Raw genomic sequence first — 24658 nt, 5'->3', positions numbered from 1 at the left:
GGGGGGAGACGTGTCCGGAGGCAGGAGGAGAGGAGGAAGGTAAAGAGAGTGGAACTGAGGGTAGGGACTTTGAATGTTGGCAGTATGACTGGTAAGGGGAGAGAGTTAGCAGATATGATGGAGAGAAGGAAGGTTGATATATTGTGCATGCAAGAGACTAAATGGAAGAGGAGTACGGCCAGGTGGATCGGAGGTGGATTCAAATTGTTCTATCATGGTGTGGATTGGAGGAGAAATGGAGTAGGAGTTATTCTGAAGGAACAGTATGTCAAGAGTGTATTGGAGGTGAAAAGAGTGTCAGAGAGAGTAATGATTATGAAGCTGGAAATTAGAGGTTTGATGATGAATGTAATGTTGTTAGTGCATATGCCCCGCAAGTTGGGTGTGCAATGGATGAGATAGAAAATTTTTGGAGTGAGTTGGATGAAGTGATGAACGGTGTACCCAAGGGACAGAAAGTGGTGATTGGACAATTTCAATGGACATGTTGGTGAGGGGAACAAAGGAGACAAGGAGGTGATGAGTTGGTATGGTGTCAAGGAGAGGAATGAAGAAGGTCAGAGGATAGTGGATTTTACCAAAAGGATGGACATGGCTGTGGTGAATATGTATTTTAGGAAGACGGAGGAACATAAGTAGATGCACACGGGTAGTATACATCCTATGCAGAAGAGTCATTCTGAAGGAGACTGAAGACTGCAAAGTGGTGGCAGGGGAAAGTGTAATTAAGCAGCATAGGATGGTGGTCTGTAGGATGACATTGGAGATCAAGAAGATGAAGAGAGTGAGAGCAGAGCCAAGGATCAAATGGTGGAAGTTGAAAAAGGAAGACTGCAGGGTTGAGTTTAGGGAGAAGGTGAGACGGGCACTGGGTGGTAGTGAAGAATTACCAGATAATTGGGAAACTACAGCAAATGTAGTAAGGGTGACAGCAAGAAGGGTGCTTGGCATGACATCTGGACAAAGGAAGGAGGAAAAGGAAACCTGGTGGTGAAATGGGGAAGTACAGGAGAGCATACAGAGGAAGAGGATTACAGAGAAGAAGTGGGATAGTCAGAGAGATGTAGAAAGTAGACAAGAGTACAAGGAGATAAGGCACAAGGTGAAGAGAGAGGTGGCGAAGGCTAAAGAAAAGGTGTATGATGAGTTGTGTGAGAGGTTGGACACTAAGGAGGGAGAAAAGGACCTGTACCGATTGGCTAGATAGCGGGAGCTGGCCGGCCATCTAAACTGAGTGATCGGGGTAGAAGGGCCTTAGTCAGGGAGGTGACCAAGAACCTGATGGTCACTCTGTCAGAGCTCCAGAGGTCCTCTGTGGACAGAGGAGGACCTTCCAGAAGGATGACCATCTCTGCAGCAATCCACCAATCAGGCCTGTATGGTAGAGTGGCCAGACGGAAGCCACTCCTTAGTAAAAGGCACATGGCAGCCCGCCTGTAGTAGGCACCTGAAGGACACTCAGACCATGAGACACAAAATTCTTGAACTCTTTGGTGTGAATGCCAGGCGTCACGTTTGGAGGAAACCAGGCACCGCTCATCAACAGGCCAATACCATCCCTATAGTGAAGCATGGTGGTGGCAGCATCATGCTGTGGGGATGTTTTTCAGCAACAGGAACTGGGAGACTAGTCAGGATAAAGGGAAAGATGACTGCAGTAATGTACAGATACATCCTGGATGAAAACCTGCTCCAGAGTGCTCTTGACCTCAGACTGGGGCGATGGTTCATCTTCCAGCAGGACAACGACCTTAAGCACACAGCCAGGATATCAAAGGAGTGGCTTCAGGACAACTCTGTGAATGTCCTTGAGTGGCCCAGCCAGAGCCCAGACTTGAATCCGATTGAACATCTCTGGAGAGATCTTAAAATGGCCGTGCACTGATGCTTCCTATCCAACCTGATGGAGTCTGAGAGGTGCTGCAAAGAGGAATGGGCGAAACTGGCCCAGGATAGGTGTGCCAAGCTTGTGGCATCATATTCAAAAAGACTTGAGGCTGTAATTGCTGCCAAAGGTGCATCGACAAAGTATTGAGCAAAGGCTGTGAATACTTATGTACATGTGATTTCTCAGTTTTTTTATTTTTATTAAATTTGAAAAAACCTCAAGTAAACTTTTTTCACGTTGTCATTATGGGGTGTTGTGTGTAGAATGCTGAGGAAAAAAATGAATTTAATCCATTTTGGAATAAGGCTGTAACATAAAATGTGGAAAAAGTGATGCGCTGTGAATACTTTCTGGATGCACTGTACTCACAAGCGAGGAGAGTGTGCTGGGCAGATGGAAAAAGTACTTTGAGAGGCTGATGAATGAAGAGAATGAGAGAGAGAAGAGCAGCAGTATGGTTTCATGCCAAGAAAGAGCACCACAGACACAATGTTTGCTCTGAGGATGTTGATGGAGAAGTATATAGAAGGCCAGAAAGAGTTGCATTGTGTCTTTGTGGACCTGGAGAAAGCATATGACAGGATGCCTCGAGAGGAGTTGTGGCATTGTATGAGGAAGTTGGGAGTGGCAGAGAAGTATTGAAGAGTTGTACAGGATATGTACGAGGGAAGTGTGACTGTGGTGAGGTTTGCGGTAGGTGTGACGGTTGCATTCAATGTGGAGGTGGAATTACATAAGGAATCGGCTCTGAACCCTTTCTTATTTGCAATGGTGATGGACAGGTTGACAGACGAGATTAGACAGGAGTACCCGTGGACTTTAATGTTTGCTGATGACATTGTGATTTGTAGCGATAGTAGGGATTAGTTTGAGGAGACCTTGGAGAGGTGGAGATATGCTCTAGAGAGGAGAGGAATAAAGGTCAGTAGGAACAAGACAAAATACATGAGTGTAAATAAGAGGGAGGTCAGTGGAATGATGAAGATGCAGGGAGTAGAGTTGGCGAAGGTGGATGAGTTTAAGTATGTGGGATCAATAGTACAGAGTAATAGGGACTGTGCAAGAGAGGTGAAAAACAGTGCAGGCAGGGTGGAATGAGTGGAGAAGAGTGTCAGGAGTGATTTGTGACATAGAAATATCATCAATAGTGAAAGGGAAGGTCTACAGGACGGTTGTGAGATCAGCTATGTTATATGGGTTGGAGATGGTGGCACTGACCAGAAAGAGCTGGAGATGGCAGAGTTAAAGATGCTAAGATTTGCACTGGGCGTGACGAGGATGGATAGGATTAGAAATGAGGACATTAGAGGGTCAGCTCAAGTAGGACGGTTGGGAGACAAAGTCAGAGAGGCTAGATTGCATTGGTTTGGACATGTGCAGAGGAGAGACGCTTAGTATATTGGGAGCAGGATGCGAAGGTTAGAGCTGCCTGGCAAGATGAAAAGAGGAAGGCCTAAGAGAAGGTGGTGAGAGAAGTCATGCAGGTGATGCGTGTAAAAGAACAAGATGTAGAGGACAGAAAGATATGGAAGATGATGATCCGCTGTGGCAACCCCAAACGGGAGCGGCTGAAAGAAGAAGAAGATAAGTCCTGCTATTGGATTCATAAGATCCAGCACAGCACTAATATGTGTGCTGAAATATGCTTGGCTTATATAAAGACTGAACTGCAAAAAAGTGATGAATGAAAACAATGCCTCAACCAAAGATGATATTTACTTTTGTGTTACTAACACCATGAACTTTCTAGTGGTAGCCAAGAAAAATCTTAGTCTCATGTTTTCATGCTGAATGATAGAAAAAGTTTTTATCATATGACAGAGCTCAATTGCAGCCAGTGCTGTACAAAACAAAGTGACTCTGTCTCTGTCATTTGTTGGCTGAGAGTCCTGTCTTCAATTGAAAAAGTTTTCTCTGTTTGTCTTTGGGTTAATGTTTATATATGGAATATTATATATGGATTCATGCCAAAATTAAAGGCAACCCAAAGTGTTAATTAGGTTGAAATGCCCCTTACTCCACATTTTGATGCTGATTGGTCATTTGATTACATTTAGTTTTTGCACAATTAAAGTATGGTGTCCAGGCACCCATAAGCAAAATGTAATATGTTTGCTTTGCTTTTAGATACAAATGTGATCTATGAACAAGAATTAAAATGCAGTGCACTTTTGTATTGCATTTTAAACTGCCACGAAAATTGAGTGATGTAATGAAAACAATCGATCATCTAGTTGGTATATTTTTAAGTGTGACACAATAAAACTGATCAAAATTAAATAGCCCACTTGAACATGTATTGCATTTTAACATAGTTAATACATTAGGCTGCATTTAATTTTGGCATGAATAATCCTCCATATTTATGTACAAACTTATTATTCTGTAAATATTTATTTAACAATATTTTAGTAAAAAAAACATTTGTTTTGCACATTTTGAGCAAGCAACTGGATAACAGACAATGTGAATTATGCAAAATGAGCAACATGATTTTTTTTTTTCCCATGGACATTTTTCACATTGTTTGTCATTGTACAGCAGTGGCCACCATTGAGTTCTGTTATGTGGGACACTTCTTTTTCTCAATTCTGCAAGAAAACATGAGATTAAAAATTTTCTCAACCACCACTCAAAGTACATAGGGTAAGTAACATATTAAAAAATATTATTTCTTGGTTTAATATTTCTAAAAGCAAACAATCTTTGCTAGATACAAATTTCACAGTATGTACCTAGAGTACTACATATTGACTTATAATTTGATCCCCACTCAAAGTTAAAGGAGAGCTGTAAGAGCTATGCACCTGTAAAAGGAAAAAAAAAGATGAACATTTAATTTCACTAAAAAATACATTTGGAAAAACATTTAAATTCTTGAACTTATATCAGATGTACCATTTACCAACTTTCATTTTATGTTTCAGTGGGGAATTATGTCTTGTGCTTCCTATTTTAACTTTACAAAATTTTTGCTTTCCTAAAGTGATTGCCAGTACACAATGGAAATATGGATCACACAGGAGGTCAAATAAAGTTTAATATCCCTTTAAAGTGTAAAACTTTTAATTAAAGATAAATTTTGACATGTTTTCTGATAAAATAATGTGAGGACCTACTGTTTTACTACTATGGAAAACAGCCATGAATTATGAACTAGAAACTAAATAAACCGACAAGTATAATTCTATATTTGTGACTATAACATTTATCTAATAATAATAATAATAATAATAATAATAATAATAATAAGAAGAAGAAGAAGAAGAAGAAGAAGAAGAAGAATTCTTTATATTATAACTAAGAGATGAAAAATACACTATAATACACTGTATATATTAGGTATATAAAAATCAGAGGCTAAAATTGTATTGGTCCTACCAACTTTTTAGCAGAGTGGTGTTTCGTTAAGAATTTTTAAATATTACTCATTGAAGCAGAACTTAACAAAGTGAAAATACTAAGATCATTGATTAAACCGCCATATCTCTCTCCACCAGATGCCCTAACCATTGGATAGGGGAAACAGAAATTAAATGTTAATTTGGCTGTATGAAGTCCTTCATTTTTTATAGACCTGATTGTTGAATTTATTTAATAGAACTCTATTAGACAAAGCAGTTTATACTAAAAAAAAGAAAAAATATGAAAGATTAATTCAATGAGGAAAAAAAAAAGTTTAGAAGCATTTTTTTCTTTCTTTAAAAATTCTTTGTTTTACAGATTACACAATAACAGTCTTTCATCAGCTTCTACATAACAATTTACATGTTTGTGTGGGAAAACAGAATGAACAAAAAAACTACCTTCTACTATATTTAAGTTGCCTTAGTTTAAGCTTTTTTTTTGAATGATGTAAAGAGCTTTTTCTGCTTTTCCCATTCAAAGGTTAGGACGTGGGGGAGAGGGGGTACAGGTTTAATCCATGTCCTTAAAACATTATTGTTTTAAATTTCCAACAACTGCAGGAAAAGATTTTCCCTGCTTCAAAAATATAAATAATTTTAAACACCTTCCACAGCAGCTGAATTGCTTTTAATTAAATAAAGAAAAAAAAATCATATGAAAGAGGTAGATTTGTGAAACTACTAGATGAAAATTTTAAACATAGCGGTTAAAACACCAGCTAATGAATATAAAAAGGATTAGCAGCAGAAAACCAGTAGTAACCAATAAATATACCTCTTCAAACAACAATTTTGGGCTTTCATACTATCTGCATTAAATGGCCAAACACTTAAATAGTCTTCTTTTGAGAAAATTTGAATACTGAGAATATTATATAATTTATAAAGATATGCACACAGTTTAAAATATAGTAGCTACCATTTAGTTTTAAGTGCTTTTAACATATTCAAAAATTATTATCCTTTTTTTTAATTCTGCCTCAAGATATTAAAAATAATCAGAAATATGTATTATATTATTAAGGAAAAAAGTAAAGCACTTTACAATAAAATATCTCCATCACAAGAGGGTAACATATCATGATGAAAAGAGGGGACCACACTGGGAATTAGGAATCTTTTCTTTAAGAGGATTATATTGTATCCCTGGGAAACACGTCAGCAAAACGCTCTTGAGATTTACTTTGCATTTTAAACTTATGGAAATGGACAAGGTTACAGAAAACTGAGTCTGTTGTGCTTACTAGGGAAAAATTCAGTAAAAGGTATCTCATGACTGAACATTTTAAAAACATAACACACACACACACACATGTTAACAGAATTATAAAGATGCTTGTATTTAAAGTTCAGAAATATAAAACTGGCAGAAAGATGCAGTTAGTCCAGGATGCAATGATTCTTGTTATCAAGAATAACCAGAAAGTTTCATTACACTTCCTGAGTGATAATATTGTGTTAAAACTTTATAATAGCAATCAATGTGCAGTTAGCTTTTTACATAAAAACAGATTTGAAAACCGTCTGATAAACAGAGCTTTTATATAGTACTTAGAAAAGCACAAAATGCTTTAAGACATTTAATCAGAGATATTCAACATAAAACTGAGGTATCCAGCACTTTAAACAATAAAATTCAGTATTTACTTTCTTAATTTGTAACAGCTGAACAAGATATTTTAACCAAAATATTTCAAATTAAAAAAACATCTACACCTAAGATGCTACATTTGAGCAGTTTTCAAGCAATGAAAAGATCATTCAAGTTTTAATAAATTAAAATTTGTTTAGCACTCCCATCAGAAGAGAAACAAATGTTACTTCAAAACTTTTCCATTCCCAGACAAATGGCAAGTAACATTTTTGCATTCTATCAACTATAAAATATGATTAGCTCTGTTACAGCATCTAACTTACCAATAGCAAAATCCTGCATTGAGTGCTGTCCTACTTCAACTGTTCCTACTTATTTGTTAAAATGCCTGATGAAGAAAGTATATGAAATATGATCAATGTGACCAAAAATGTGTGGTGAGGAAAGTATATGAAATATGATCAATGTGACCAAATTACTTAAGAGAATATATTGCACACATTTATCAAGGAAAAATATCCAGTTTAGAGGGAGATGCAGTGGTTGTCCAGTGCCTCAAGAATCCAGCATTCTCAGTTCAAATCTTGTGTTATTATTTTTGTGGAGTTTCCATGTTCTCACTGTGTCTACATTAGTTTTACCCCCAGGTATTCTACTTTCCTCCCAAATCCCGTATGCATTTTAGGTTGAATGGTGATTCCAATATAACTCTGTATATGTGTGTGTGTATGCCCGGCAATGGACTAGCACCTTGTCCAGTGCTGCTTGAGTAGGATGTTGCCCTTTGTTACCCTGAAATGAATTGAGCAGGTCCGTGAATGTCATGTTAAATAAAAAAAAGAAACTGCTTTCACAAAACTATACAAACAGAACATTTTTAGAGGAACTGCAAATAGACTTTTTCCTGTATGAATTGCATTTGATTCAACGTGGTGTTTATGTCTTTGATTCTAGGGGCTTTCAAAGAGTCCAGCTTGTTAAAAAAAATCAGTGCAAAAATATACTGTAGACTACACAAAAATACATTAATCGTTACAGGTTTGTTGTAGTTTGTCATAGATATGGCCCTAACAAAATCATTCAAGTTTATCAAGTTCAGGTCCTGAAAAAATATCATGCATCCTACATTTTGTTTCAGTTCAACTTTTAATAATGAAATATACACATGCACTGAAAAATGAACTCCCATGGCTGTGAATTGGATTAGGTGGGTTCAAGAGTGGATTAAAGGATGTATGAAATGAAAAGAAACAAATAATGAGCAAATGAACTGATGATTAGGTATAATTTAAACAGGTAAGACTGCAAGTTTTTAATTATCTTCACACAGATTATATCTGAATGGCCAGCTATGGGCATACTACGACATGCATGACGAGTATACATGGATCTCCTGGGTTATTTATATAATATCTGACTAAACACAATATTGTCACCACATTCATTTTTGTCCTGTTAGTGGTTTTGCTTTTATATATGTTTTCAGTGGATTTATGATCATTGCAACATTATCCTGTGCAAAAACCTGTTCTAAGCAGGAAGTGTCAAGATTGCTAGCTGTGCTGTGATCTCAACAACAATCGCTAACATAAGTGTGCAAACTTTTTTTTACTTTGTATTTAACCAGCAGTGAAAGGTGATTTGAATGATGAAATTCTAATTTGTATGATGAGAACTCCTCAATAACTGAAAACCTGAGCTTAACTGTAAGGCAGTAGGTGTATTTTTTAGAAGCAAAATTAAAAACATCTGTGAATTTGGTGATTCACTTAACATATATAACTTAATAAAAGATTAATTCTTTAAAATGCAATATTTATCTGCATTTTCTAAACCCTCTTTATCCTAGTTGATATTACAGAGGAGACTTTAAAATTAAGGATTTGAAAAACAATTTTAAAGATTGCTTAAGTTGTCCCATTCAGGCTTTTCTAAAAAAGTTGACTCTCTGAGTAAATTGTAAATAAAAACAGAACAGGGTTATTTGCAAATCATATAACCCTTTATTTAATTAAAAATAATACAAAGACAACTATCAAATGTTGAAACTAAGAATGTTTATAGTTTTTTGAAAAATATACGCTCATTTTTAATTTGATGCCAGCAACAAACTTGAAAAAGGTTGGGACAGGGGCACGTTTCCCACTGTATTGCAACACCTCTTCTTTTAGCAACACTTAGTAAAAGTTTGGGAACTGAGGAGACCAATTGCTGTAGTTTTGAAAGCAGAATGTCGTCCTATCCATGTTCTCAGAGAATGGTTTTCAGAAGAGTCCTGGAGCTCATGTAGTGATTTCTATCATAGAATAATGTCTTTTTTAAATACAGTGCTGTCTGAGGGCACAAAGATCATTGACATTTAATACTTGTATTTGAACTTGTCCCTCGTGTACAGAGATTTCTCCGGATTCTCTAAATATTTTAAAATATTATGTCCCATAGATGATGAAATCCACAAATTATTTGCCTTTTTACACTGAGGAACACTATTGTTAAATTGCTGCACTATTTCCCTGTGCAGTCTTTCACAGAGTGGTGAACCCCTTCCTCTGTTTACTTCTGAAGGCCTCTCTGGGATGCCCTTTTATACCCAGTTGGGTAACTGACTTGTTGCCAATTAACCTAAGTTGTTGTGGTATTTTCCACCAGGTGCTTTTTTAAGCATTACACAACTGTTCCAGTCATTTGTTGTTCCTGTATCAACGTTTCTGAAATGTGTTGATGGGCATCAAATTTAAAATGAGAATATATATTTTTCATAAAACAATTAAATTTCTCAGTTACAATATTTTGAAATGTCATCTTTTTCTATTTTCAATTAACTATTAGTTTAAATGATTTGCAAATCATTGCATTCTGTTTTTATTTACATTTAGGAAATGTGGTTGTATTTTTTATTATGGGATGAATGGGTTATTTCAAACATGCACTTACATCTAAATAAAAACTCAAAGGCTTTTCTCACTTTGAGTATGCATATTTATACATCAAAAATTTGGATCCCAGTTTTCCTGTGAAAAAACTAGGTCAACAGCCTCATTAACATCTTGCACAATGAAGGAGGCTTCAACCAGGCTAGGATCAAAATGAAAGTCTCTGTGACCATGAAACACACGTTCAGTGACACTTTCATGTGGGTTTGTAGGCAAGTCTTCATCACGATGGTATACTCCTGTACACACCAAGATGGAACTACAACTCTCCATAAGGCCACCGTGTGTCAGTTCATCCAGTCTAGAGGTGGTTAGGACATTTTCATGCTCTTTTCCATCCACAACTTCTAGAACAGGGACTTTCTTCTTTTTGACCTGATTCATAGATTCCCTTACAGATTGTAGGTATCTGTTGTATAAATTGGCACCATAAATATCTGCCATTGGGTTGTCACTAACAAAGAAGTAACAAAAAATATTATTAAATTACTGGAAATAAATTCTGTTTAAAGAAAGCAGCACTTAAGAAAGAAACAACATGATAATCTTATTTGTAATATTTAAAACAGAATCCAAATGTGCCCAGTTCTGCTGGTATATATACCAGTGCTCCATAATCCTAAACTGGATTTGTTGAGTTTGTTATATTACATGATAATTTCAATAACCTATAATAGTAGTTAATGTAAGAATTGATATCTTCTGCTTTATGAAACCAATATAACCAATGTAAGATGCAAGAAATAAGAACACACATTTGTCATATGCCTAGGCCAATGATGAGAAAGTATAAGCAACATATAAATTACTTTGAAAATGTGATTTTAATATCCAAGATGTCATAGCATTTTACACCAGATATATTTTGATTTCCCCAAAGTGAGATATTAGAGCACAAAGTTGTTATATGTTTGGAAAAGAGCATTAAGTAAAAAAAAAGATAAGGACTCCACCACTGTTTTCTGTACATAGATATTCTCCTACCACTTCCTAAAAATATTCATGGTATATTAACATTCAACTCTAAATTATCCTGGTATGACTTATTTTATCTGTATATAGAATTCCTTGCATTTTTGCTACATTAATGAGCTACTAGGTTGATGGAAATTTCATGTGAATGTCCTATGGACTGTGGTTGAACTGTATTTAGGGTGTTGCAATACACTTTCAATATGTTTATTTTGCTTTTTTTCTTCACATAAAATAAAGTTTATCTTTAACTGCTTTTGGTGTGGACTAAATAGCAAACCAAGAGCGACCTTTCATTTCTTCCAAAGATTTTTGCGAGAATATGGGAAAGTTGTAAGGTGAAGAGTTGGAACTCTAATAACTCTCACAGCACAATTGCTTGCCTCCAGTTCATGGTTTTCTGCCCTGTGCTCAGATGCATGGATGTGCATGTACACAGTACCCTCTAGTGGTCACTTCTTGCTAAATACTTAATGGATGTACCTTAAGTTGTCTGCAATGCACAAAAAAATGCTTTCTTTAAATGCTTCCTTTCATCATTTACTTTTCAACAAAATTTAAAATGTAGGCATCTGATGTCATATCATGATCTTTTTTCAGAAATATGTACTCTTGATTTGACCAGACCATGGCATATCATTAAGTAATATCATCTTTAATTGGGTTTTTTTTCTGGAAAATGCACTAAGACAAACAAAAATGACCTTCAGTAGAACAAATATTTAATAACAACGGGGAGTATACCATCCTTTAACTGGATTTTGAAAAGTGCTTAAACAAGAATAGATTTAACAGGATGCTGAGCTGTGACCAACATTCAGGTTTCAATTATTAACAAAGATTAATACTGTAAAAATTTTAAAATACCATCACTGCTCCTAATAATTATGATTGTTTTTTAGAAAATGTACCACTAATCTATGAAAAACTTTTTCAGACTGATTTTTTTATTAAGTACTCAGAATAAGAATGCAGCTTATTGTTTATTTTTATAAATTCTAATTTAGGCAAAATTGAGAAAATGTCACTGGGAAGTTTGGCAAAACTAAGTCAGAGAAGTCCTATATGTACAAAAATTAGGTAGTTGGGACTGTGTATTAGCACTGATGAAGACCTTTGACATAACAAAGTGATCAGATTTTAAAAAAACATTACACCAAATGGCAGCAAACAGATTTTTTTTTTTCTTATAGATTTTAAAGGAAAAATTTTAATAATACATTACTAATAACAAATACAAAACTACAGTATAACTGCTTTTATGCACTTCAAACACAGCAAACTGACAAAATTCACTGGTGATGAAATTATCCATCCATCCATTACCCAACCCGGTATATCCTAACTACAGGGGTCTGCTGGAGCCAATCCCAGCTAACACAGGGTGCAAGGCAGGGAACAAATCCCAGGCAGGACGCCAGCCCACCGCAGGACACACACACACACACACTAAGCACACACTATGGACAATTTAGGATCGCCAATGCACCTAACCTGCATGTCTATGGACTGTGGGAAGAAACCGGAGCACCTGGAGGAAACCCACGCAGACATGGAGAGAACATGCAAACTCCACGCAGGGAGGACCCGGAAAGTCAACCCAGGTCTCCTAACTGCGAGGCAGCAGCACTACCACTGCACCACCGTGCTGCCCGGTGATGATATTATGTTTTTTTATAATGTATTCCATATCATTGGAACTTATAAATCAACCATAAACACTTGTCTTTTTCTGAATCTTCAACTTACCCAATAGCATACAGTCTTTGAAAGGGCCAAGACCACCCTCTCCTCTCTGCTTGTTGTTGCACAAGTAGCTCTGCATAGTTGTAAGTGATGATACTAGGTTTCCCAATTAAAGCTGCATATTTTAGCTCCTTGCCTGTGATTTTCTTATAAATATTTTCTAAACATACAAGAAATGTTCCATGGCCAAACCTGGCAATGACAGCAAAAATTAATCATATAAATAATATAAGTTGACTGTTGACATTTGTCAAGTAACAGCTTTTAAAAGCAGCATAACCAAAATACTTAAAATGCAACTAACAATATACGTTTTCTTCTAACAAACAACAAATGCACAGCTGAAACAAATTGCAACAAAGTTTGACATAAAAATTAGAAGTAGTTATTATGCTTTTAAATGCAAGTTAATGTATATTCTTTAAGGCCATTTATTAACATTTCTCAGGTTACAAGTAGAAAGGAGGAGGCGACTTTGAGTCTTAGCTTCCAAGTATTTGCATTCTAATTTCAAAGGTGGTAACAACAGATGGTAACAATTTGTCCAGGATCACCTAGAACCATAGTTGCTTTCATAGGTGTAAAAAATGGAATACTGTTAATGGATTTTGCTGGAACACCCTGAACATATTTAATTTTACTAGGCACAGACACAGTAGTTGTGTGATGGCATTTCAGATTTATTATACTGAGTTAGGTACACTCTATATTAATTTAGAAGTACAATGTTTAAGCAAAATTCAAAGAAACACTAGGAAGTAAAAGAAAAAAAAAGAAATCATGCATTTCTGATTAATATTAATCTTTTCATCTCAAATCCAGTCTGCTTTTATACCATGGCAAAAATGTGAATTTTAACTTCACTGTTTCACAGAATACTGTATCTGTGGAAATTTTATAATTATATCCAGGTGATATGTGCATAATGGAGTAATCAAATAAAATGCAAGCATGGAAAAATGTATAAATCTCAGACTGGCAGTAGTTAACCTAAAATTCAATATTTCACAATCATTTTTAAACTGAGAAATATCTGTGACTGACGGAAAATGAAAAATTATCATTTTGATTAAAATTATTTTGTAGCAATTTAGAAAAAGGCTCAAAGAAAACATTCCAACTCCATAATCTCCACAAAGACTTTTTAAAACCCACTTCTTTAGCAATTTAATCCCACACTATACTGTGCACAGTGGAAGTTACACATTTTTATTTTATAAATATCTTTGGAATGTAACACTAATAGTTTAGTATAGTTCAATTTAATAAGTTTAGCATGGCTCACTGTGTTGTGCAAGCAGCTTAATTCATCAAAGTCCAAGTATCAGTAAAAACTACAGCATAAACAGTCCATGTCTTTTGAGATCAATGAGCGGTCTTCATGACAGTGGTAATCTATATATATAATTCACTAAGGCAAGACAACCATAAAAAGCACGCCGGTAAGCCGCCAACAAGTGAGACACCTATGGCGCACACAGGAAGGAGCCACGCCCACCAACTCCAAGACCATTGGATACGACGACAACTCGCAGGGTCATGCCCACCAACTCGGACGCGACGACACAGAAAAAATGGCGTCATTTATGTTCATCTGTCGTAGAGGCCACATGCAGTGCAGGTCAGGTTAATGTCATGTACCTCCGAGCTACGTTGACTGTTCATAGAGGCATGTTTCTCGCGGAGGTGAATCACCATATGCAGCGTGTGAAACGGTTTGCGAGGGGTATCCCATGAGATCCTTAAAACAGTCCTTTAAAACTGAGGTTAAAGCACAATGAAGGAATCAGTCTTTAAAAACCAATAAGCCCTGTGCCTCTGTTTCATTACCGTCTCACCTGCTTCACCAATGCAGGCTCTGCAACAGTCGAGACACTGTCAGTAGCTGACCTTCTCTCTGCCTGACTGGTTCACACAGAGGCAGCGCAAGAGAAAGCCGCGCCAGAGACAGACAGAGGCACACACACAGGCAGCTGGTGGGTGGCTCTCCGCGAGTTTCTCTTGCGAGCGGACACATGACCAGGCGGAGTGTATGCTTCAAGAACGAGGCTGAACGCGGCTTGCGACCGGGCACATGAGCAGGCAGTGTGTATGCTTCGAGTGCAAGGGTGGACGCGACAGGACCATCTAGGAAAAATCATGTCGCGAATGTGATTCGCTGTATGCATTGTGTAAAACAGTTTGTTTGTCGCAGATGTGAACCGCTGTATGCGACGTGTAGAACAATTTGTGAGGGGTGTCCCTGTGTCTTTCCAGAAGTGTTCAGCCATCAATAAATAATTATGCGCCGTTTGTTATGCCGGGGGTTCACTATTGTGTTGTATTTTGCTCTCTCCAGAGTTCCATCTTTTCATTCACTTACTGTTGTATTCTCACACTAACCTGTTTTAGACAACCGTGTCTTTCCAGAAGTGTTTACCATTTAATAAACAATTATGCATGAGATTGAGCGTGTGTCTAGGCATGGGTAAGCCGTTGAACCCCATTCGGGCTGCAAACCGTGGAATTGCCACTAAGTGCGACTCATACGCTCCCACTGTTTTCGTCCCTACCCTTTGTACATACCCCCCTCCCACACGTTGACTGTTAATAGAGGCATGTTTCTCGCGAAGGTGAATCGCCATATGCAGCGTGTAAAACTGTTTGCAAGGGGTATCCCATGGGATCATTAAAACATTCCTTTACAACTGAGGCTAAAACACAATGAAGTGAGCAGTCTTTAAAAAACGAGTTTTCAGTTACGACGCACGACCGTGTGCAGCATAGCAAAGTGTTGTACACGCTACATACAGCAATTCGCATCCGCGACAAACATGCGTCTTCTTAGATGCTCCTGCACTTTGTACACACCCCCCTCCCACCTCGCTACGCCGCACGGACGATTGTGTGTTGGTTCGTTCCGTGCATTGTTACAATGTTGCTTTTCTTGCTGATTTATTACATTACTGATTTTGCAAATGTTAAATTTTCTCCCTGTGCTTAAAAATTATTACAAAACCGGCCTGATTATGCGGCGTAAGGTACGCTGCGGGTTGGCTAGTTTACAATAAAACCCAAACACCAGCAATGTCAATAATCTGAGCTTAATTGCTCATAATAACAAATATCTTGGAATTTATGTATTTGAACATGATTGTACAGATTCTACATCAGCAGTAATGCTGGCACAGAGAAATGCTTTAGACTAGTTTCAAATTCTGTCTAGTTTCAGTCACTTTGCCAAGAAAGATATTCTGGTACAACTGTTTGGCTTGTGTATGTTGAATTGCAATGTAACTAATTACAGGTGCTTTGAAGTAGATGGATTGAGAAATTATAAAAATGTTTCCACTGGCATCATTTAACTGAATCAAGAAATCTCAGAATATACCGTGGACTTGTAATTAAATTGTAATGCTTTAAGCATTACCTGCTACAACTATTCTACATGCTGACATAATTAATGACATTATCAAAATATTACAAACTGATAGGTAATAAAATGTTTACTATGTAGAATTAATACCATAAACAAAGAAATAAACTTCTCAACAAGTACACACAAATAAAGGTGCTGTATTGATTTAAATTTAGATTACTAATCTTCAACATAATGTTTTCAATCTATTTATTACTGGATAAACAGAAAGCTGCAGCCTTACCTTTGAATACAAAGGTTTTCCCTAATATTTTTATTTTGTAAGTTAATTAAGAACATTTTCACTATTTAGTATCTCTAAAAGGACAAAACAATATATGATCCAAAGATTCAGTTTATACAGTTGTATTTGAAACTAACAAGCTTCTCATCAGCATATCCTGGCTCAAATGAACATGGCTCTACAAGGTCTGGATCTCCCAAAATCTTGCAACAAGAAACTTCATTATATGTTATCGTTATTATTGAGTTCACCAAGTATTTGACACTACGGCCCCTAATATATGATCAATCTTTCATTAAATATGACACACATTTTGAAAGATAATCAAGGTTTTAACTTGAAATGAAAAAACAACATTTGATTGATAATATAAACAGTATCACCTTTCCAGTTTTCTCAGTATGGATGTTATGTGGGTTTATGTTGCTGAAGGACTTTGTTTAGAAGCAGCTATGCATAGATTAAAATATTCAACTCACAGAGTGATTTTATATTCAACTGGATTGGACTGGTTTAATTTTTATGACTTTATTGAAACTACAGTATCAATTTAAATTCAGAGAAATCTGCAGGTTCACCTCACTTATAGATATTTCTTAAAGTAAAAAAGTGATTGTGATTGGTCAATCGATTACTGTAATGTTTGTTTTTAATGACAGTCTTACCTGGGTCTTTTTGCCTCTGCCATCCACATAAGGTCCATATTGCAAGCAAGTACTGGTATATGAGGATAAGGTGGAGATGTCAAAGGCAGGGTAGGGTTACCATTAGAAAGCAATAAATCCAAAATTAGCTGCAGATTTGTCTCCCATCTGATTGGTTCACCAAAGAGGACTATAGCTAGATTTAAAAAAACAAATACATAAACTCACAATTATTTACTAATTTGAATCCGAACATCCAATAATTAAACATAATTCTAATCTTTTAATGCTAAAATTCTACAATAAAACACTCTATGCTAATTTTTGATAACATGATCTCAATATAGCATAATAAAAGTTATGTGTGAACTTTCTGATTACATACTGAATGTTTTTTTGCATTAAACACAACAGTTTTATTCCATGTTAAACACTGTTTAACTGTAATGCATTTCAATAGTTTGTGGTGTACTTGGCTTTTAAATGAAAACTACCTTTATAAGAATAAACTGTTTTATTTTTAGTGTATGTATTTATTACACAATCAAGGTTTATGCATTAGCAAACGTTGTTACAGCATTTCTCACAATTACTGAACTGCTGTGAATCCACCAGACAAAAATTCCAAATACATAAAAGATAATTCACTTTTTTAAAAATGTCACTTGTCTATAATTAAATACAATGTTCTCCCATTAGGATAAAGACTTATACTTTAAGTGACTTGTAATATTTTAATGGCAAATTTCTTTATAAAGATTATGTGCCTAGTCAATTAACTGTAGATGTTAAACAGATCTGAAGTGGAAAGACCAGATTTAATGTGTATGGATCTAGTTAGTACTGAAATATTATGAACCTAGGAACACCTTTCTACTAAAACATTCATATTCTGAATAAATATGCTTTGATCAAGCAAAACTAAGAAATTAAGTAACAAGTAATTAGGACTCAATGAGCAAACACTTTCAGGACATGAATAAAAAAATATGCTTACACATGAAAGGAAACTGATAAGTTACCTTCAACTGGTGGTATATATTTGGCTGGAGGCAGCTTAAAACACAAAAATGAAGGAATTAATTAAACAGTATGTAAAAGACAAAATATCACAAGCCTTAAAATATACAATCTTCTTTTAATTTCCAGACTTCCTAAATAAAACCAAACTATTAAACAGCTACACTGAACATTTCAATACTATGGTACCTTAAAATATCTTTACTCTTTGATTAATTACTACCATAAAAAAAACTCCATAAATGCATATTTTATAACAGAATTCTAAGAGTTTTATGAAATACATACCATGTCTTTGGGCCTGCGATTATGATCCACAACATCAAGCAGAGGGTAGGCTTCACGTAACATATCAATAGTAACCACATGCTGGAAACCTAAACTAGCAAGAATCTGTTAAGGAAAACATCTCTTTATTTTTTCTAATACACCAATATACAAAACAAAATATATCTTCTGGAACTTTATCCCTTGATCAACTGTTTTGTAAACCTGACCCCAGTCAATAACCACACCTTTTTTGAGAATAGCAAACTTGTTCTTTTTTAAAATGGGTGAATATTCTCCACATGTAAACATAACTACTGTAGTACAATGGATATCTCAGAAGTGTCGGATTATGGAAGTATTCCTTATGATTTTCTCACATAATGCAAAAAATACATTTTACTTAAATATAAAGCAGTAGACAAAAAATGTATTTTAATAATTCATGACAGAATTTTTTATTTAACACTAATGCAATCCTGCCATACAGATTTATTTTTAAGACTTTGGCCATTTTGTGTTGTTTTTCATGGGAATGACCATCTTGTTTATTGTTGCTATAGCTGTTACAACTCTCCTGCTGCTATAAAAGATTGAGGTGAACAAGTCATGTTATCAAAGTTTTTAGTCAAAAATTTAAAATCAATCGAATTGTGCTTCAAAGTCTTTTGGTAAGAAATCCTTATTCCAGTTAAGATTCTGGCCTCTTGCCGTGACTTCTTGTGTAGTGTTTTGGTTTACATGATGGTTTGGTTTTGATTCTCTGGTAATAAACTTAATAAACCCTTTACTAAGCATTTAAAACAAAACACCTTCTCTTTCTCCTGACGTTATCCTTTACTATTTCCCTTCTTGGGGCAGTCGCCTTCAATCCTGCTAAAATGCATGATCTATCTATCTATCTATCTATCTATCTATCTATCTATCTATCTATCTATCTATCTATCTATCTATCTATCTATCTATCTATCTATCTATCTATCTGTCTGTCTGTCTGTCTGTCAAGAAGAACTTCATAGCATTATAAATGTACCTTCAAAAACAGACTTAGCTGGCTGAAGAAAGAATCATTACTAACAAAGCAAATACCATAACAGCAAGTGTTTACTTCCTATCTATAAATTAGCAAGTAACAATTTATTATCAATGTTTAACAAATCCCTAAAGTTATATTTTATAATATCGATAGCCAGACTGTCTGCTGTTGACCGGTCTAACTAACATGGGAACAAAACTAGGTGGCTAGTTAGGAACGTAATATCTTCAGAATCATTCAAAATGACTATTTTCTGAAGCATTGACCATCTATGTTAACATCAAAGAGCTAAATAACAGTATGATAGTTGTTTTTAAAGAGATGAGGCAGAAAATACTATTTAAAAAAAAACACCAAATGAATACCATGAAAGGATACTTTTCAGCTATTTCTGTCATCGGTCCCTGTCCTGAGACAAGAACTCTTTTCTGGTGGTACTGTGTAAACATTTGTAGAGGACTATGAGACATTATAACTTGATGCTTGGACACCTGAAAGATATGAAAACAGACAATAAAAAATGACTGGCAAAAATCATCAAATATTAAATGCTTCAGACAACAGCTACAGTATCTTCTGGCAACAGACTTACATATACTTTTTTTTAAATTATTTTGTCACCAAGAGGAGGAACTAAATGGTGTTTTAAACAGTATCACTAAAGGTACAATTCACCTTTATAACTATATACTATCAGGCACTTCCTTTTTGGCTTGTGAAAGGGATCCATATACAAAATGTACATGCTAATTAAGCTAAACGGTGTACACTGTAACTTCAAAATTAACAAAATTAATTCACACATAGCCTCTTGGATAATTTCTGGTGCTGTCCTAGAGTTACGATAATCATAAATTAACAAACTTTCTGCAATTTTAACATAAAAAATCCAAAATATAATAATACATGATTTGTACTATATAACTAAGTATTTTTCAATAAATAATAATTGTATATGTGCTGTTGGTCCTGATCATTTTAAGGCTATGTAGTGTGTTACAGATTGTAATATGCTTTGAAACTTACCATACACCAAAATAATTAGCGGTAATAAGGGCCGCAGTCAATACTGTATATAGAATTAACTTTATATAACTATTTTCTGCTGTTAGAAATTGAATAAACAAAAACAACACAAATCATTAAACAAAAAAGTAACAATGTATTCTGATCAATAGCAAGTAGTACACTACTGTATATGTAAATATTTCTGATTTAACAATAATTTGACACGTCTCATTATATTTAAAAAAACAGTAATTAAAAGAGGTTAGCTGATTCATGATACAATTGACTGGAATGTGCAATCTAAAATATTTTAAAGAAAAATAAAAAAGACTTTAAATTTTTGCTGAAAATGTATTTTAAAAGTCTATATAATTTATGACGACATTAAACTAAAATAAAGCTAATTTTACCTGAACATCAAGTACACTGGAGAGAAGCTCTGCTTTGGACTGGCGCATGCTGTTTCCTGCATTTGTTACAAAAACAACTGGTACCTGAAATTCACCATTTCGATCTACTAGTTTCCGCATGGCCTCCTTTGCTCCAGGAATTGGGGTGTGTCCTCTTAAAAGCACACCATCTATGTCAAACAGGATGCCAAAACTGGACTGATTCTTGAAAATATAATTAAATATTCATGTGATGAAACTGAATACATATAATAGTGCGCAATATATAAAAAATAAAAATGTTAAGATCCAAGTGCAGCTAGGCAAATACAAAATATCAATGCATAAAAACATCACATGACTAGTTGGCATGGCAGATAATTATTACACAACAACCACATAAAATAATTAAACACAGAGGCACAAGTCATCAAAACCTTTGGTAAAATTTGAGATCCAGGGATGTTATATATCATGCATATATACAAACTCTGAAAGAAATTATTTGTACCAGCATTATTCTATTATGAAAACATAAAACACATAACAAGGACCTTTCAAACAGTTGATTACTTGTGCAAATAAACTATATAAAGAAACGCTACTGCCTGCTGGGTTCAAATCCTACAACTGGTAATTGCTTCCATGGGTTCTCATCCTGGACTCAAGGTTTAAAAACATGCCTGTCATGTTCATTGGCAATTTTAAATTGGCTCCATGTGAATCTGAGGATGAGTATGTGTGAGTGATGGACCTGTGATAGACTGGTGCCTTGTGAACAGGGTTGTTTCCTCCCTTGCTGAATTTGGGATAGGCTGTACCACAATGCAAATCTTAAATTGATTAATTGGGCTTGAGAATATTGCTTTATGCTAAATTATATTTAGCCAATAGAAAAAATATGGATTTCACATAAAATCACTTTTATTCATTTGTCTTCCTGTTTGTTTGTTTCTTTTTGTCTTTTTTTATAATTTATACAACTAAGATTTGTTGTGTTATACATTTACATTTTTTTTAAATATTTGCAGTTTAGCATGCATTAAAATAAATCTACTTTGGGCATGAAATACACCTCTGGTAAACCACATTTATTTTACAACTAACTGAGAGCCCATCTAATGGGCAGATTACAAGTGATTCAGTGTTTACTGATTAGATAACAAGTGATTCAGTAATTACATTGCCAAAATTTTATCATGCCATAGTTGGAGGTTTCAACAGGTTACAAAAAAGTCAACCTGATGACGCCAGTATCCTGAGTTAAACCAAAGCTGTGACCATATTATGTATACTTGGCTTATCTACACTGGCTTCATGTCCAGTTCTGTCCATCTAGCTAACTCACTTATCCAGGAGAGTGTTGTAATGCAGTGGGAAGCTAAAGCCGGCAATCAAAGAGTGCCAGTCCATTGCAGTGCTAACTCACATACACACAGGCAAATTTAGCAATGCCAGCTCACCTAACCTGCCACTGTCATATAGGAGTTTCTGTGACACTTTGGAATACTTGTCTCAGCAACTACCACCATATAAACCTGTTACAGAATTGAAAAAGTCTAATTTGTGTCTTTCTTACTGTTTTAAACCTCTTGTTAAGCTATGCTTAGCAAAAGTTGTATCAATTTCATTCCTATTTCCCAGACCCTTCCTCCAAGGTCTGTTCAAGGGGCACCATCTGCCTTGATGTTCAAATCCAGCCTTAAGACAAACACTGTTCTCCCTAGCTTTTTGATTCCTGTTTGCTCATTTTTGTGTTTTTTCTATTCATAGTGAGTAATTTATGTATTTTTTTCCATTGTTACTGTGTCATTTATACCTTGTTTTTGATTGGTACATTTCCTTTTAAAATATTCAAACAAATACTGGACAGATTTAATTCTAAGCTTGCCCTTGGTAGACTATATCTCAGTACTGAATTTTTAGTTTTTACTTGTATTCGTTGTTTTGATATTACTCCACAGATTAGCTGAATATTTGTATGTTATAGAAATTAGTTTACATTATATTATTTTCTGTTTCTGTAAAGTGCTTTGTGATACTGTTAGTAGTGATACAAAAAAAACACTGATCAGGTATACAGCAATGCACATCCTATAACAGAGATGAGAAAACTGGAGGCCATTTTCCACAAAAAAAGGATACATGTGTTTACTTGGCTTCTGCGATGACGCTTTGCCTCATAATGCAGACTCCCAGGGCTCATTTACATGTAAAAGCACAAAGTAGCTTTCTATGTAAAGTGGCTAGTAAAGGAGAGCCAGACTGTGAAAACTATACGTGTCTCAACTCTCTAGAACTGTCATGTGTAAACAATATCTACAAGTTTACCAGTCATTCCTATAGCAGATACAGTGTGAATTCTGCCATATTCCTGGGCTAATTAACTACAGGAAATGGTTCTTGTGTATGAGTCAAGAGATGCATTCGTCCATTGCTTTGCTTTCTGCTGAGAAGAACACATCATATAAACCTGCCATTTGAAAAATGACACGTTATTTTAAAAAATACATGTTAAGCTGGATTTCCAGTTTTAGGTTACTGAGAAATGAATGGCAGGGTAACATTTATGGAATTCACATTAGAGTGCTAAATGTACAGACTAAATGAATAAAAGTATTAAGAAATATATAAACGCCATAAGTTTCTCAAATCAAAGTGATCTAATTTAGGGTCATGGGAGCCAATCTCAGCAGTATGAGGTACAAAGATGAAACCAGCACTGGACCGAAAACCAGTCCATCTTATGGCAAACTCACAGCGTCAATGTGATAATACTAGTGAACCAAACACGTATTTGGGGGATTTAAGAGTAAAACATAAGGATCAAGAGAAAAACCTCGGACTCGGGAAGAATGTGTAAATTACACATGGGGAGCGACACCGATATCGAACATGATCTGTGAAGCAACAGTGTTAAAGGCTGCCTTGATGTATAAAGTCAAAATTGGGGAAATCAACGTTGACTCTAAAATACATAGATAATGAACAGTTTTGCACTGCATAAATGAACGTGTCTTATACTTTTAACGTGGCGCTTTTCTCGGTATTTTGCTTGTTACATTATATTGATTGAATACCCTTTTTTGATTAGATCATCGATGGACACGAACGCCTTTATTTTTACGGACAGAACTGGTACCAACAAGATTTTCAGTTTACAAGTATGGAGGAAAAAACACTACTGCGATGAACCTGTACACGTAAATATCCTAAAATGGAAAAGGCAGCGTCCAATCGTAAATCACAATATGTGCACATGGCCGATCATTTTCGAGTAGCCTGTTTATATACGAAAGTGATCTCGGCATATATACTTCTAAGACTAATACAAACTGCCACCTACCCGTGTGTAAAAGCGGCAAGAAGAACCTGTCAAACATCTCGAACGAAATGAGGTGAAGTCTCTGACAGCGCTGAGGCGTGAAGTATTTACAAATGACCTGCCTATTCTAAAAATGTTTATTCCTTCTCGTAAAACTGACATTATAAATAGAAAACGAGAAAATGATGAGATTAAATACAATGTCTAATGTGCAAATGTTACGTCCAGCTTTTACTAAAACAGGCAAAGCGACAACCCTACAACAATGAGGTCATCAATACTGACCAATGAAAATGCACCCTAGGTGACACGTGAATTAAACAAACAAATCAAAATTAAGACTACAATGCCCAGTAAGCCCAATATTCATATCTTAAGGAGTTGCTGCCATAGATTGCCGCATTGTATCCAGTTTCGGGTGTCCCGCCCATTGGTGCATTTATTTAAAACGAAAATCAACATGGAGGAATTGTTAAACTTAGGGAATTATTTTCTGAAAGCCGTTTTCGTATGTTTTATTAACGGAAATTTATTTTTAAATAAGATAGCGCGCAGTTTCAAGCCCTATCCTTGTTTGCACGAAAGAATTATACATTTTGTCGGTAAGGTTCCGTATGGTATACCCCGCCACTTTCTCCCTTATCTTTTTCCCCGAACAGGAGATATTCGAATAAGCCACGCCTCTTTACAAATTCCACTCCGCTACCATTTTTTTTGTCTTATGCAACCTGCAGGTTGTTTACTTCAGCCGGAAGTATTTGATTTCATTTGGGGTTTAGACTGTTTAC

General features: G+C 35.5%; 1 protein-coding gene across 1 annotated transcript; it reads right to left on the bottom strand.

Annotated features, from left to right (window-relative positions):
• Positions 1 to 9794: 9794 nt before the first annotated feature.
• Positions 9795 to 24115, bottom strand: hdhd5 (haloacid dehalogenase like hydrolase domain containing 5). Its single transcript, XM_039760670.1, has 8 exons — positions 23892 to 24115; positions 20567 to 20770; positions 19527 to 19639; positions 18134 to 18227; positions 17848 to 17881; positions 16847 to 17021; positions 12544 to 12732; positions 9795 to 10276 (listed from the first exon to the last, which is right to left on the bottom strand). The coding sequence occupies exons 1-8, from the start codon at positions 24030 to 24032 to the stop codon at positions 9877 to 9879; spliced, it is 1350 nt and encodes a 449-aa protein (XP_039616604.1). The 5' UTR covers positions 24033 to 24115; the 3' UTR covers positions 9795 to 9876.
• Between the last annotated feature and the right edge of the window lie 543 nt (positions 24116 to 24658).

Source organism: Polypterus senegalus, chromosome 8 (assembly GCF_016835505.1).
Source record: "Polypterus senegalus isolate Bchr_013 chromosome 8, ASM1683550v1, whole genome shotgun sequence".
NCBI lineage: Eukaryota > Metazoa > Chordata > Cladistia > Polypteriformes > Polypteridae > Polypterus > Polypterus senegalus.
This window is presented reverse-complemented; position numbering and strand designations above follow the sequence as displayed.